At 38.6% G+C, this 13,693-nt stretch overlaps 1 protein-coding gene across 5 annotated transcripts in view; it reads left to right on the plus strand.

Annotated features, from left to right (window-relative positions):
- LOC128689304 (protein trapped in endoderm-1) overlaps window positions 1–12,888 on the plus strand; it is a 252,344-nt gene extending 239,456 nt beyond the window's left edge. For 2 of the 5 annotated variants that reach the window (XM_070086095.1, XM_070086096.1), the window contains exons 4-10: window positions 108–363; window positions 1,617–1,737; window positions 5,214–5,360; window positions 7,309–7,383; window positions 9,132–9,355; window positions 11,209–11,241; window positions 11,505–12,887. In XM_070086095.1, the coding sequence (XP_069942196.1) occupies window positions 108–363; window positions 1,617–1,737; window positions 5,214–5,360; window positions 7,309–7,383; window positions 9,132–9,355; window positions 11,209–11,241; window positions 11,505–12,228 (1,580 nt within the window). In that variant the 3' untranslated portion in view covers window positions 12,229–12,887. Of the gene's footprint in view, window positions 1–107; window positions 364–1,616; window positions 1,738–5,213; window positions 5,361–7,308; window positions 7,384–9,131; window positions 9,356–11,208; window positions 11,242–11,504 lie in introns of all 5 variants that reach the window. The other 3 variants (XM_053777446.2, XM_070086099.1, XM_070086097.1) reach the window with 3 other exon arrangements.
- The last annotated feature ends 805 nt before the right edge of the window (window positions 12,889–13,693 follow it).

Raw genomic sequence — 13,693 nt, forward strand, 5'->3', positions numbered from 1 at the left:
AATTCTTCTACCTAATATTGCTGCTTTCTGTGACTACTACTACTACTAATAATAATAATAATATATTTCTAGAAATTCATTATTATTACCAAGTGGTTTCTTTGCAGGGAACCTGCTCACCATCATCGCCCTGCCCATGAGCAAGAAGCTACGCACATCAGCCACGGCATTCGTGGTTAACCTGGCGGTGGTGGAGCTACTCTTCTGCGTGTTCATCTTGCCCATGTCCGGAGCTCAGTACTTGTACCTGCAGCAACACAGCGAGTCCCTCCTCACCGACCGTGATTGTATTTTCTTTACCTCCGTTAGGTACACGCTCACTCAGGTCGAACTACAGACCATCCTCGCCATAGCTCTCACTAGGTGAGTTGACCCTCCTGGGGCGATATCATTGCCTTTTGAACTGAATTGCACCCGCAGTGTGCGGCCACACAGCTAGTAGTGTGCAGCTTCACATCTGTATATGATAGTAATATTGTGAAATACCCTCAGTGTGTGATAGGTACATTGTGAGAACGTTTGTAATGTGCAGCAAGTCTGTCCTGTGTGATGGTTACATTGTGGGAGCACCCAATGATAGATTTCAGCAGGACGATGAAGTTATGATTATTATTATATTTTAGTGAGGCGGTCATCCCGTACCCACAATTTGACAAGAAAGAGGGGAGGCTCGAACCTCTGTCCGCATGTCAAGCATTCCACTAATGCCTAGATTGAATAGAGCTTCAGGAACTTCGGAAACTTAAGAAGGTTTTCTTTCATCAGGAATTCAGCTGCATTTACATTCAAATTACCATCGCTCACGATACTCTGAACTCCCACAGAGGAAATAGAGTTTACGAGGATAGCATCATAAATGTTGGTGCTGGTAGTGGTGGATAGTGTTAGTTGTACTGGTGATGGTAGCAGTAATGAGGCTATTGGTGGTGATTGTGGTGGTAATAGTGGTAGTAATGATAGTAGTTGTGGTCGTGGTAATGGCGATGGTGGTAGTTGTGTTATTGTCACTGTCCAAATGAAAGATCAGCGTCATCAGTGTTAATGACGTTATGTACAGAGAGAACCAAACTGCACGGAATGTTAATGCGTTATGGCGAGGATACCACCGGTACACTATACAACGGATGATGGTATCGTACACACCAGATGATGACAATATATACAGCAGATGATGGTACCATATGTTGGAGTCAGTGGGGGTAGAGTACTGGAGTGATGCAGTTGTGTGCTTTTAAGGATGGTTTTATGGTTAGAATTGTGCTTCTGGTTGTGTATGGTGTATAAGTATTGTTTGGTCGTTTATGGTTTGTAAGTATTGCCTGGGTGTAAGTATAGTTTAATTAAGCGTGTACGATGTATAATGAACTGTAATTTCACAATATTATATCGTCTGAACTGGGCAGACTATTAAAATGTTTTGTATAATTAATATCGGTTCCAGAATGTAGACCATTATTTTACATAATTGTGTATCAGTGTCTTAAAGAGGAAATGTTATTTACCGTGAAGCAGGGGACCTGATCTGAGACCCGGCCGCAGGGGCTATGACCAACAGGTACATGACTGTAGCACATGTGATGTGTCTTAGTTATCAACATGACTCTTCTCCTGCACAGAGCCCTGGCAGTGAGTGTGCCAAGACTCTACGCCTCCATCAACAGACCCATCATCATGGGGTCCTACATTGGCGGAATCTGGATCTACTCCCTCTTCCTCAAGCTGCCACCAGCCCTCGGGGTAAACTATCTAAGTTTGTACTTTAACATGTTAACAACGTCCATGAGTATGGGTGTTGGTTTTGTCCTCTTGTTTTTAATGATCGTTGGATCGTAATGTATGTTTACTCATTTGTCTTGGTGGTTTGGCTCAATGTTGTTTTTTTTTTCTTTTTGTCCCATGAACGTGCAAGATGACAGATGCATCTTACAAACTTTTACTTACGTTGAGTATACACTTATCTTTAATTAGCTGCGTGTTGATTGTTTATGCTCTTGTATTTAAATGTATTTAGCAGGTATTATTTGAGACCGGGTCGCCAGGACGGTGATCCCTGGAATCATGTATAACGTGTAGCCCGGGTTTGAGGTAGAGGCTTCCCAGTGTGCTGGTGGATGTAGTCACTGCCTGGGCCAACTTTAAGGTGTCAGACATGTGATTGCCGACTGTATTTTACCTAGATTGCATTGGGCCTAAATAATCTTATATACTTGTTGGTCTCTTATTTCTAAGCGTATACAAATATTTGTATGCATGCATACATGCACTGTATGTACATGCACTGTGTACACATACATGCATAAACATATACATACACATGTTTATGTTAGAGCTAAGTTCTTCAGAATGCGTGATGGTATATGGTTGGTTGGTTTATTACTTCTAAGGCCACGAGGGGTCATTAAAAGTGTATGTAACATGTACATCACCAGTCAAGAATATTTTATATATAGAAATTGAAGTAAACTGTGTATTTATACTCAGAGATAAACTCCTTTTAATATATAAACCGTGTTGATTGTAAATGTTTGTGCATGTTCTGGGAGTTAAGTTTCAGGTGTGATAACCTAACCTGCTTATGCTAAAACGAAATTACTACAGTTAAATTCTTGTATATTTTAACTCGATTCGGAATTTAAAATGAATATTTTTTTTTTTTTAATTTTTGTTCATGTATAAAACTTGCATCACGTATATAGTATGTGATGTGCTAAACTGTTGGCCATTCAAAGAGTGGTGGAGGCTCGATCCTCTGTCTACTAAGCTAGACATAAGAGGTATTCAATATGAATCAGCTCCGTAGCGAGTCTGTACTTTCTCAGTGATATCCTCGTATAATATTGCATATATTAACCTGAATTTAGTGACTTTTTTTTCAAAATTATCACCATTATTATTATTATTATTATTATTATTATTATTACAGAATTATGATTTGGTGTTATAACATTAATTTTAATTATAGTAATGGGGAATACTTTGATACGTACTAGTCATACAGTGCTTGGGGAATAGGAGGTAGGTTTGATCCAAGGAAGAGTAGCCCCGGTTCCCTGGAAGAAAAACCCATCCCCAGTTGCAGGGAAAATCATCCCTTAATTGATGATAATAACATTGATGCAGTAGCAGCACCACAGCAACCTGGAATTTTCAACGTCACTGATCTCGTTGGTATTCCGAGTTTCCTCTTGAAATTCTTAACCCGGTGCAAACTCACGAAATGATTTTAGCGACTCGTTTTCAGATTTATATATATATATATATATATATATATATATATATATATATATATATATATATATATATATATATATATATATTGTGTATGTGTATATGTACTCACCTATTTGTACTCACCTATTTGTGGTTGCAGGGGTCGAGTCACAGCTCCTGGCCCCGCCTCTTCGCTGATTGCTACTAGGTCCTCTCTCTCCCTGCCCCATGAGCTCTATCATACCTCGCCTTAAAACTATGTATGGTTCCTGCCTCCACTACATCACTTTCTAGGCTATTCCATGGCCTGACTACTCTATGAAGAAATACTTCCTAACATCCCTTTGATTCATCTGAGTCTTCAACTTCCAATTGTGACCTCTTGTGTCTGTGTCCCATCTCTGGAACATCCCGTCTTTGTCCACCTCGTCTATTCCGCGCAGTATTTTATATGTCGTTATCATGTCTCCCCTGACCCTCCTGTCCTCCAGTGTCGTCAGGCCGATTTCCCTCAACCTTTCTTCATAGGACAATCCCCGTAGCTCTGGGACTAGTCTTGTTGCAAACCTTTGCACATTCTCTAATTTCTTGACGTGCTTGACTAGGTGTGGATTCCAAACTTTTGCTGCATACTCCAGTATGGGCCTGACGTAAATGGTGTACAGAGTCTTAAACGAATCCTTACTGAGGTATCGGAACGCTATCCCTAGGTTTGCCAGGCGCCCGTATGCTGCAGCAGTTATCTGATTGATGTGCGCCTCAGGAGATATGCTCGGTGTTATACTCACCCCCAGATCTTTTTCCTTGAGTGAGGTTTGCAGTCTTTGGCCATCTAAATTATATTGTGTCTGCGGTCTTCTTTGCCCTTCCCCAATCTTTATGACTTTGCATTTGGCAGGGTTAAATTCAAGGAGCCAGTTGCTGGACCAGGCTTGTAGCCTGTCCAGGTCTCTTTGTAGTCCTGCCTGATCCTCGTCCGATTTGATTCTTCTCATTAACTTCACATCATCTGCAAACAAGGACACTTCTGAGTCTATCCCTTCCGTTATGTCGTTCACATATACGAAGAACAGCACAGGTCCTAGGACTGACCCCTGTGGAACCCCGCTTGTCACAGGCGCCCACTCTGACACCTCGTCGCGTACCATGACTCGTTGTTGCCTCCCTGTCAGATATTCTCTGATCCATTGCAGTGCCTTTCCTGTTATGTGTGCCTGGTCCTCTAGCTTTTGCAGTAACCTCTTGTGAGGAACTGTGTCGAAGGCCTTCTTGCAGTCCAAAAATATGCAGTCGATCCACCCCTCTCTCTTATCTTACTTCTGTCACCTTGTCATAAAACTCTAGTAGGTTTGTGTGTGTGTGTGTGTGACTTTAATTATATAACATATTTTCGTTGAAAATTATGTAAAACAAAATCTTTGACTAAGCCTAACTTAGAAACCTCATTTAAACTAAAGATTTTTTTTAGTCAAATTCTTCTTAATATATCATAGACGAGTTTAAATTGATTTAATATTCCTTAAAATAAATTGTATATATGTTTTCGTTATGTTCAAATTGATTTTCGCGGTTTGTCTTATTCTGCACAATATATATATATATATATATATATATATATATATATATATATATATATATATATATATATATATATATATATATATATATATATATTCAACAAGTCGGTCATCTCCCACCGAGGCAGGGTGACCCAAAAAAAAGAAAGAAAATCCCCAAAAAGAAAATACTTTCATCATTCAACACTTTCACCACACACACACATTATCACTGCTTTTGCAGAGGTGCTCAGAATACAACAGTTTAGAAGCATATACGTATAGAGATACACAACATATCCCTCCAAACCGCCAATATATATATATATATATATATATATATATATATATATATATATATATATATATATATATATATATATATATATATATATATATATATATATATATATATATATATATATATATAATACATTTTATCAACAGGTGATGGGTCAGTATGAGTTCAACACGGACACAATGGAGTGTGACATGGGATCAGCGAGCATCAAGGCTCGCTATGTGTACATCTTGGTTGAAGCCGTCATTCCTGTTTTGCTCATCTTCATCCTATACATCTTTGTCTTCATCATGGTGAGTGAAGGTTCACATTCATGTACAGTTCTGGGCAGGTCGAGGGGCATGTCTCCTTACACCACCTACTTACATGGAGTAAAATATGAAAGTATTGTGGGTATCATCTTGGGAAATGGCTGAATATTCAAATGATTTAAAGTCATACTGCTGTGAGACAAGGTGAAAGAACACTGCCAAGATACGAGTGAAAGTTTACCATGACAGTAAATGAGTCTATTGACTTTGATCTGAAGAACGGCGTAAAGGACGATTGTGGTTATGTGCGGTAGGGGTTTGAACATCCAGCAAACACGTGAATTTGTTATAGTCAGGTTGAGGCAAGTGGTTTTGTGGGGTTTTGCATGCTGTTGGAGTGTGAGAACAGTAATATCTCCAGGAACTTATTTTTTCCTTGCACGTTATTAAATATGGCTAAAGAATGAGTAATGATGAATGTATTTGTCTTTTTTAAGTTATCTTGGATAGATTGAAAATGATAGATGTGATAAAATATTGCCGTTTATGCATTGCGTTGGAAACAAAGTTCAGGAATGAGAGAAAGAGAGCATTATATTTGACTGTTGCTAATGTGTATCTAACTATTTTTCAGCTTTTCAGAGGTTAGGTTAGGTAATGTTTGTCAGGAAACAGGACAAGTGTTTCCTGATGCGGGTCTTAGTTATATGATACCCGCCACTGGAGCTTTTGGTCATCTGACCGAGGTCTTCGGCTAACTGAGCGGTCCACTCCTTTAAAAATTATAGTTATAATTTTAACCATTAGCTTGTCTGCTTTTCAGAATTCCCGAATCTCTTTTAAATTGTATTGCACTGCTGATTAGTGAGTAGTATCTATTTCCGTTTAATGCGTATATTTGTTCTTACAGGAATATCCACACCGATCACTTTGTATAATGTAGACTTGATACGTAATGAACTTGTATGATGAGTGCTGCTTCCTGGTGTTACGATGACGTCTGAAGTCTTGAACGTGCCATCAGGACGCTGGATGTAATGTAATAGTGGTTGTTTCTGGTAGTTATGAATGCGGGTAATAATAGTGGTTATTGCTGGTAGTGGTGGTGATTGCGGGCAATAATAGTGGTTGTTGATGGTAGTGGTTATTGTGATGGTTGTGGGTAATGACAGTGGTTGCTGGTTGCTGTGGTGATAGTTGTGGATAATGAGAGTGGAAGCTTTCGTTGGTACTGTAGTGGTTAATTGTCTGTAAAATTGGTAATAATGATGCGGTGAGTAACAATAACTGCAGGTGTTAGAATGAATGAGGCTGCGGTGAGTAACAATAACTGCAGGTGTTAGAATGAATGAGGCTGCGGTGAGTAACAATAACTGCAGGTGTTAGAATGAATGAGGCAGTAAACACGAACATTTCCCAGTGTTATATGAGGAAGTAAAGACAGTTCTTAGTGCTGCTGCTCAAGACGGTAGACACAGAAGCACTTCTCAGTATTATATAATGTTGTAGGCACAAGTACTTCCCAGAGTGAAACGTACGTATAAAGCATTTGACACAAGTACTTGCCAGAGTGCCGTTGCTGTGTAAGACAGTAGACACAAGTACTTCCCAGTGTCTTGAAAGGTAAATATTGCTCCTTAAAAGCTGAGGGTTTAACACTAGTTGTTAAACCTGGAGATGCAAGTACAGTAATAGCAGCGACAGTATGTGTACAGGTAATGACAGGGATTAGGCTACATCAACCTTGACATTTAATAAGTATTACATGCACATTGAAACAGTTATTGGTATATATAATAAATATAAAAAATATTTATAGAAATAATTTATATTTACTTGGAGTAGGCTTCCTACGCAGTAGATGCTGTTATGTATTTATACATTTCTGTACACCAGGTGACTATTATTTATTGCTGGTTGTAACTAATTACTGGTGGCCATAACTGTGTGATTGCACAGTTAGTGGTACATTGAAGTGTCTTGCCGTCAGGTGGTGAGAAGAGCATTACTCAGACAACGAAAGTTCAACCAAAATTTTCCGCCTCCAGCTGCCCCAGCTGCCAAGGTTGTACTAGTCATCCTAGCACTCACCCTGGCGCTGTGTCCTACTTAAATGTTTCTCTCATCTTCCCCTGTCACCCATGAGGGTTTACAACTTCCATATTATGAAAAAAGATCAAATTGGCCGACCTGAAGATTTCCACCCTCCCTTCCTCCTTCAAGGAAAAAGATTAAACTAAATTTCAACTAAACATCAGTTTAGAGACTTGTAATTTTTATTAAACGCAAATTATTAATTATGTTAGGAAAATAACATATTTTGTATTGCGTCGTTTTTAACAAAATTGCATAGGTCAGTTTTGGTGGAAAACTAAGGGTTCTCGCATAATTCATACATAGTTTTAGTTACATCTGTTTTCCTTGGATGACGGGGAGAGTTTTCTGGTGGTTCATAAAATTGTAGGTACAGTTTAATCAATAATAACTACACGATTCTGAAACATTTCAGTCAAGACTACTTTTGCGTCAGGGCGTGTATACACAGTAGCATGTACGTGTGTGTGTATACACAGTAGCATGTCCGTGTGTGTGTATACACAGTAGCATGTCCGTGTATGTGTAGACTAGCATGTCCGTGAATGTATATACAACATGATGTCCGGGAATGTATATACAACATGTCAGTGTGTGTATAGGAAGTAGCATGTCCACTAGTGTATGCTTACACCAGAATACGTAGCAACATGTCCTTAATGTATGTATCATCACTTAATGTATGTATCATTGCTTAATGTATGCGTCATCACTTAATGTATGTATTATCTCTATCTTTGGTTTATAAACAAGTACCCTGGCTTGTGATGATCATTATCATAAAGTTTATTGTAAATTCTGTTTGTGTATGTTATTTACATCATCTCTTATGTGATACGCTTAAATCATCTCTTATGTGATATGCTTAAATCATCTCTTATGTGATATGTTTAAGTCATCTCTTATGTGATTCATTTAAATTATCTCTTATGTATATCTCTTCTATTGGTATGTTGTTAATATCTTTTATGTTGATGCGTTTATATCATCTTTCTTGTTCTTTTCACGATTATGTCATCGTCTCTTGTGTTGATATAATGTTTATATCATCCCTACGTTCACATGGTCATGGCTTGCGTTGATGCTATTAGGAAATGATCATCTCTTGTGTCGATGTTATATGATCATGTCTGGTGATGATAGTGTGACTTCCGTGGGAGTTGCATACCATTAGAATGATCATGTCCTTATTGTGTAGTGGTAATGTAAATACATCTACTGTGTAGTCATGTACGATTATCTGCATGATATTGATTATGTGAAGTTTTCTTTTTTGGGTCATCCTGCCTCGGTGGGAGACGGCCGACTTTTTGAAAAAAAAAAAATCTGCATGTTATCTGCTGAAGTGTCCAGTCATGTTATGTAAATGTTTTTTTTTAGTGATTTTTTTCACTATGTTAAGATTTTGATTTTGATAATTATGTTCCAGTTATGTCATTTTAATTAATACTCAGTTAGTCTTATTATAAACTATTTTATTGCAGTTTCCTATTATTATATTGAGTTAAAAGTTACTTAAAATTTGTATTTTTCAAAAATTGCCTTGAATTTCGGCATTCACAAAATTAAAGCTATAACTCAGAGCATTATTGAAATTCCTTAAGTATAACAGAAGAGTAACATAAATATAGTCATAGTAGAATTTGAGAGGACACTTTTTTAATATTTGAATTTCCTACAGTAATTGGCTATGTAATAATTATTGTGATACTTTCCCAGGTGAAACTGAGCTCAGCCCGAGTGGCCCGTTCCTCCACCCGAAGTGGAAACACAAAGATTGCCCCAGCCACCAGCTCCACTACCTCTGAAAAGATCAAGGTTACTTCCCCAACCAGCTCCACTGCCTCCACCTCCTCCACCTGTGGTGTAGAGAGGAAAGGATCAAACTCAAGCTTCAGAAGCCTCAAGAAGTTGGTGTCAGAGTCAAGTCTTCGTTCCAGATTGTAAGTACTGTATATCAAACTTGGAGTGACAAGCATCACTGCTTTTCTGATTATATTTTTGTCTGTTGTCTTTGTTATAATTCTTTGCAGTGCGTTATTTCCAATTAATCTGATTTCTTGCTTGCCTTTGCATCTTGCTTCATTCTCTCATCTCTGCAGTTCCAACTCTTAAAGTGGTATTGTTCTCTAAAATTGGTTTCAACGCTTCATGTATCCTCTCCCCTCTCGACTCATTATGTATCCTCCCTCGACACCTAATATCTCTTCCTCACACCTCCCCATGTTATTTTCCTCACCATTTCACGTTTCCTCAACACCTGTTTCATCAGTACCTTACATTTCCAGAACACCTCACATTTGTTCCTCACACCTCCACAAACACTTTTATTGATACTTGTAGTGACTGAAGTATTGATGATAGTAATATGATAAAAATGTCATGAAAATAGCAATAGTAAGACCAATAGAATAGAACAATAGTGAGATGATTATTGTATCAAATGTCCAAGCCAATTTTCCTTTTGTTTTTAGTGCAGTGTATATAGTATGGAAATTAGGAGGAGGTATGGAGATACTAAAAGTATTATTCAGAGGCTGAAGAAGGGTTGGTGAGATGTTTTGGTCATTTAGAAAAAATGGAACAAAGTAGAATGACTTGGAGAGCGTATAAATCTGTAGGGAAAGGAAGGCGGGGCAGGGGTCGTCCTCGAAAAGGTTTTAGGGAGGGGGTAAGGGAGGTTTTGTGGGAGAGGAGCTTGGACTTCCAGCAAGCATGTGTGAGCGTGTTAGATAGGAATGAATGGAGACGAATGGTATTTGGGACCTGATGAGCTGTTGGAGTGTGAGTAGGGTAATATTTAGTGAAGGGATTCAGGGAAACCGGTTATTTTTATATAGCCGGACTTGAGTGCTGGAAATGGGAAGTACAATGCCTGCACTTTAAAGGAGGGGTTTGGGATATTGGCAGTTTGGAGGGATATGTTATATATCTTTATATATGCTTCTAAACTGTTGTATCTGGGTGCCTCTGCAAAGACAGTGATTATGTGTGAGTGGGGTGAAAGTGTTGAATGATGATGAAAGTGTTTTCTTTTGGGAGATTTTCTTTCTTTTTGGGTCACTGTGCCTCAGTGGGACACGGCCGACTTGTTGAAAAAAAGATGTATTTTTTTTTTTAACAAGTCGGCCGTCTCCCACCGAGGCAGGGTGACCCAAAAAGAAAGAAAATCCCCAAAAGGAAAATACTTTCATCATCATTCAACACTTTCACCTCACTCACACATAATCACTGTTTTTGCAGAGGTGCTCAGAACACAACAGTTTAGAAGCATATACGTATAAAGATACACAACATATCCCTCCAAACTGCTAATATCCCGAACCCTATCTAAACACTATCTAAACCTTATCACATGCTCATGCACAAAGTACGTACTGTACTGGGTTTACACTCGTTTTACTTGCATTTGTATATTTTGTTTTATCATTTTTATATAGAGAACGTCTTATAGCCTGTTTGCATATATAAATAATGAAATATATTTAAATTACAAATAAAATAATGTTGATATAATCATGAATATGTTTTGTTTCGGCATTTCTTGGTGTAAGTTTTGTCAATTCTTGATATTCCACAAGCAGTCAATATTTATTTGCTATCCTCTGAACTCCTGCAGAATCCACTTCAAACCTTCATAAGTACAGTAGACTTGATTTTAATGCTTAGTTTCACTTCGTTAAGAATGTTGTGGATGCCAAATGTTCTCGGTTCACGAGATGTGGGAGTAGATAGACTGTAGGGGATGTTGCTTGAGTTCTTTTTTAGCATTAACGATGGCTTCTGCCCCCTATAGCCTTCATGCAGCCAGATTACTCAATGGTAAACGGTGAGTCTGCTAACTCTGGGTTTTTTGATCTCATGAATTATATTATACAGTCACCGCATGTGCATTGTACAGATTTTATGTGAGAACATACATTGCATGCAATAACAAGAATATAATTTATGTTGTATATAAACATTCCTTCCTAAAGTTTGTCACTGTGTATATAATTACTTATCAATATGAGGCATACTTAAAAGTTACAGCATTGTCCTAAGAATTTTGCTGCCACTGTAGTGTAATATGTTGACATATTTTTCTCTCAGTACTCACCAGTCTTCAACTGTAAGCCAGCGACTCCACACCAACCGCAGAGATATGCGTGTTGCTCGCACCATCTTCATCATCTTCCTGTTGGTGCTAGTTTGCAGCGTGCCAGTGGCAGTAGTCCATGCAGTTGATAGGCAAGTCAAGTACCCCGTTCGCTTCTTACTTTTACACGTGTTGTACTGGGTTCAGTACTGTGTCAATGTGGTCGTTTATGTGCTTATGAATCGTCAGTACCGCGATGCATACGTGGAATGCCTTGCACGAGTCTTTCCCAGGTTTAAGGCACATCATGGCAGGAGGTTCTTTTGGGAGAAAGCCAGTATTTCGTCCAAGCCACAGCCAAACTTCAATTCCAGTCGACCAGTAAATCCAGTTGAATCCTTTGCTTCAGAGACTGATCCAGCAGCTGCTAGTGCTGGTGCTGGTGGTGGTCCTCAGAGCATTGCACCCCAGGGACGTCTGACAGCCATACCAGAGGGGCACAGCAGTTCAGCAGCAAATGATAGCGTGTTCTCAGACGCACAGAAAAACACTTGGGAAAATCTACCCAAAGAAAATATGAAGGATGAATTTAATGAAGGAAAAGGACATGTGGAGAGGGAAGGATGTGAGAGTGATGAAGATTTAAATGAAGATGAGGCACTGATAGAGCGAGAGCACTGGGTAACCCAGAATGGTTCAACAGCAGTCGCTCCTCGTGTTAATGAAGACAAGGTATAAACAAACTTAAGTATATTTTTGCTTAGCAGACATTAATTATTGTCAGAAACATATGACTCCAAGTTATTAATTTGAAATCCATTTAAATAGATTATCAATGTTTTATCTGTGATTAATTTGATATTTAAAAAAAAACAAATTAGTTTATAGTTAATCATGTCATTATGGTTTTACATGGTGATTAAATTTGAATAATGTTACAGTAAGTGCAGTTGACTATTACTGTCTGCATGGTAATGTAACACTGGAAGAGAAAGTCAAGATTTTGGACTGGAATCTCAAAACTTTGTGCTAAGATACTGTTGTTTGCTTTATGCTTCATGAATGAAAATAGGTTTTGTAAAATATATAAATTAGTATTTAAGAGTTGCTCATCAGTCACAGGTGGAATAATTATGCAATAGTAGATGTAATTCCCTGTAGGAGATGAAGGTTTTACTATGATATAATTGTGTGAACAAGGAAACACATCTACCTGTTTCAACGTTCCGCTACATATAGCAAAATTCTTTACCTTTAAGTTGATCACCTTGGGTCCCCATTTACCTCTACACTTCCTCATACATCCTCTCTCAACTTTTACACTCCCCTACATACATCCTCTCTCAACTTATACACTCCTCCACATACATCCTCTCTCAACTTTTACACTCCCCTACATACATCCTCTCTCAACTTATACACTCCTCCACATACATCCTCTCTCAACTTTTACACTCCCCTACATACATCCTCTCTCAACTTATACACTCCTCCACATACATCCTCTCTCAACTTATACACTCCTCCACATACATCCTCTCTCAGCTTATACACTCCTCCACATACATCCTCACTCAACTTATACACTCCCCACATACATCCTCACTCAACTTATACACTCCCCACATACATCCTCTCTCAACTTATACACTCCTCCACATATATCCTCTCTCAACTTACACACTCCCCACATACATCCTCTCTCAACTTATACACTCCTCCACATACATCCTCTCTCAACTTATACACTCCCGACATACATCCTCTCTCAACTTATACACTCCCCACATACATCCTCTCTCAACTTATACACTCCTCCACATACATCCTCTCTCAACTTATACACTCCCCACATACATCCTCTCTCAACTTATACACTCATCACATACATCCTCTCTCAACTTATACACTCCTCCACATACATCCTCTCTCAACTTATACACTCCCCACATACATCCTCTCTCAACTTATACACTCCCCACATACATCCTCTCTCAATTACTCCTCCACATACATCCTCTCTCAACTTATACACTCCCCACATACATCCTCTCTCAACTTATACACTCCCCACATACATCCTCTCTCAACTTATACACTCCTCCACATACATCCTCTCTCAACTTACACACTCCTCCACATACATCCTCTCTCAACTTATACACTCCCCACATACATCCTCTCTCAACTTATACACTCCCCA

The sequence above is a fragment of the Cherax quadricarinatus genome, chromosome 18 (genome assembly GCF_038502225.1).
Source record: "Cherax quadricarinatus isolate ZL_2023a chromosome 18, ASM3850222v1, whole genome shotgun sequence".
NCBI lineage: Eukaryota > Metazoa > Arthropoda > Malacostraca > Decapoda > Parastacidae > Cherax > Cherax quadricarinatus.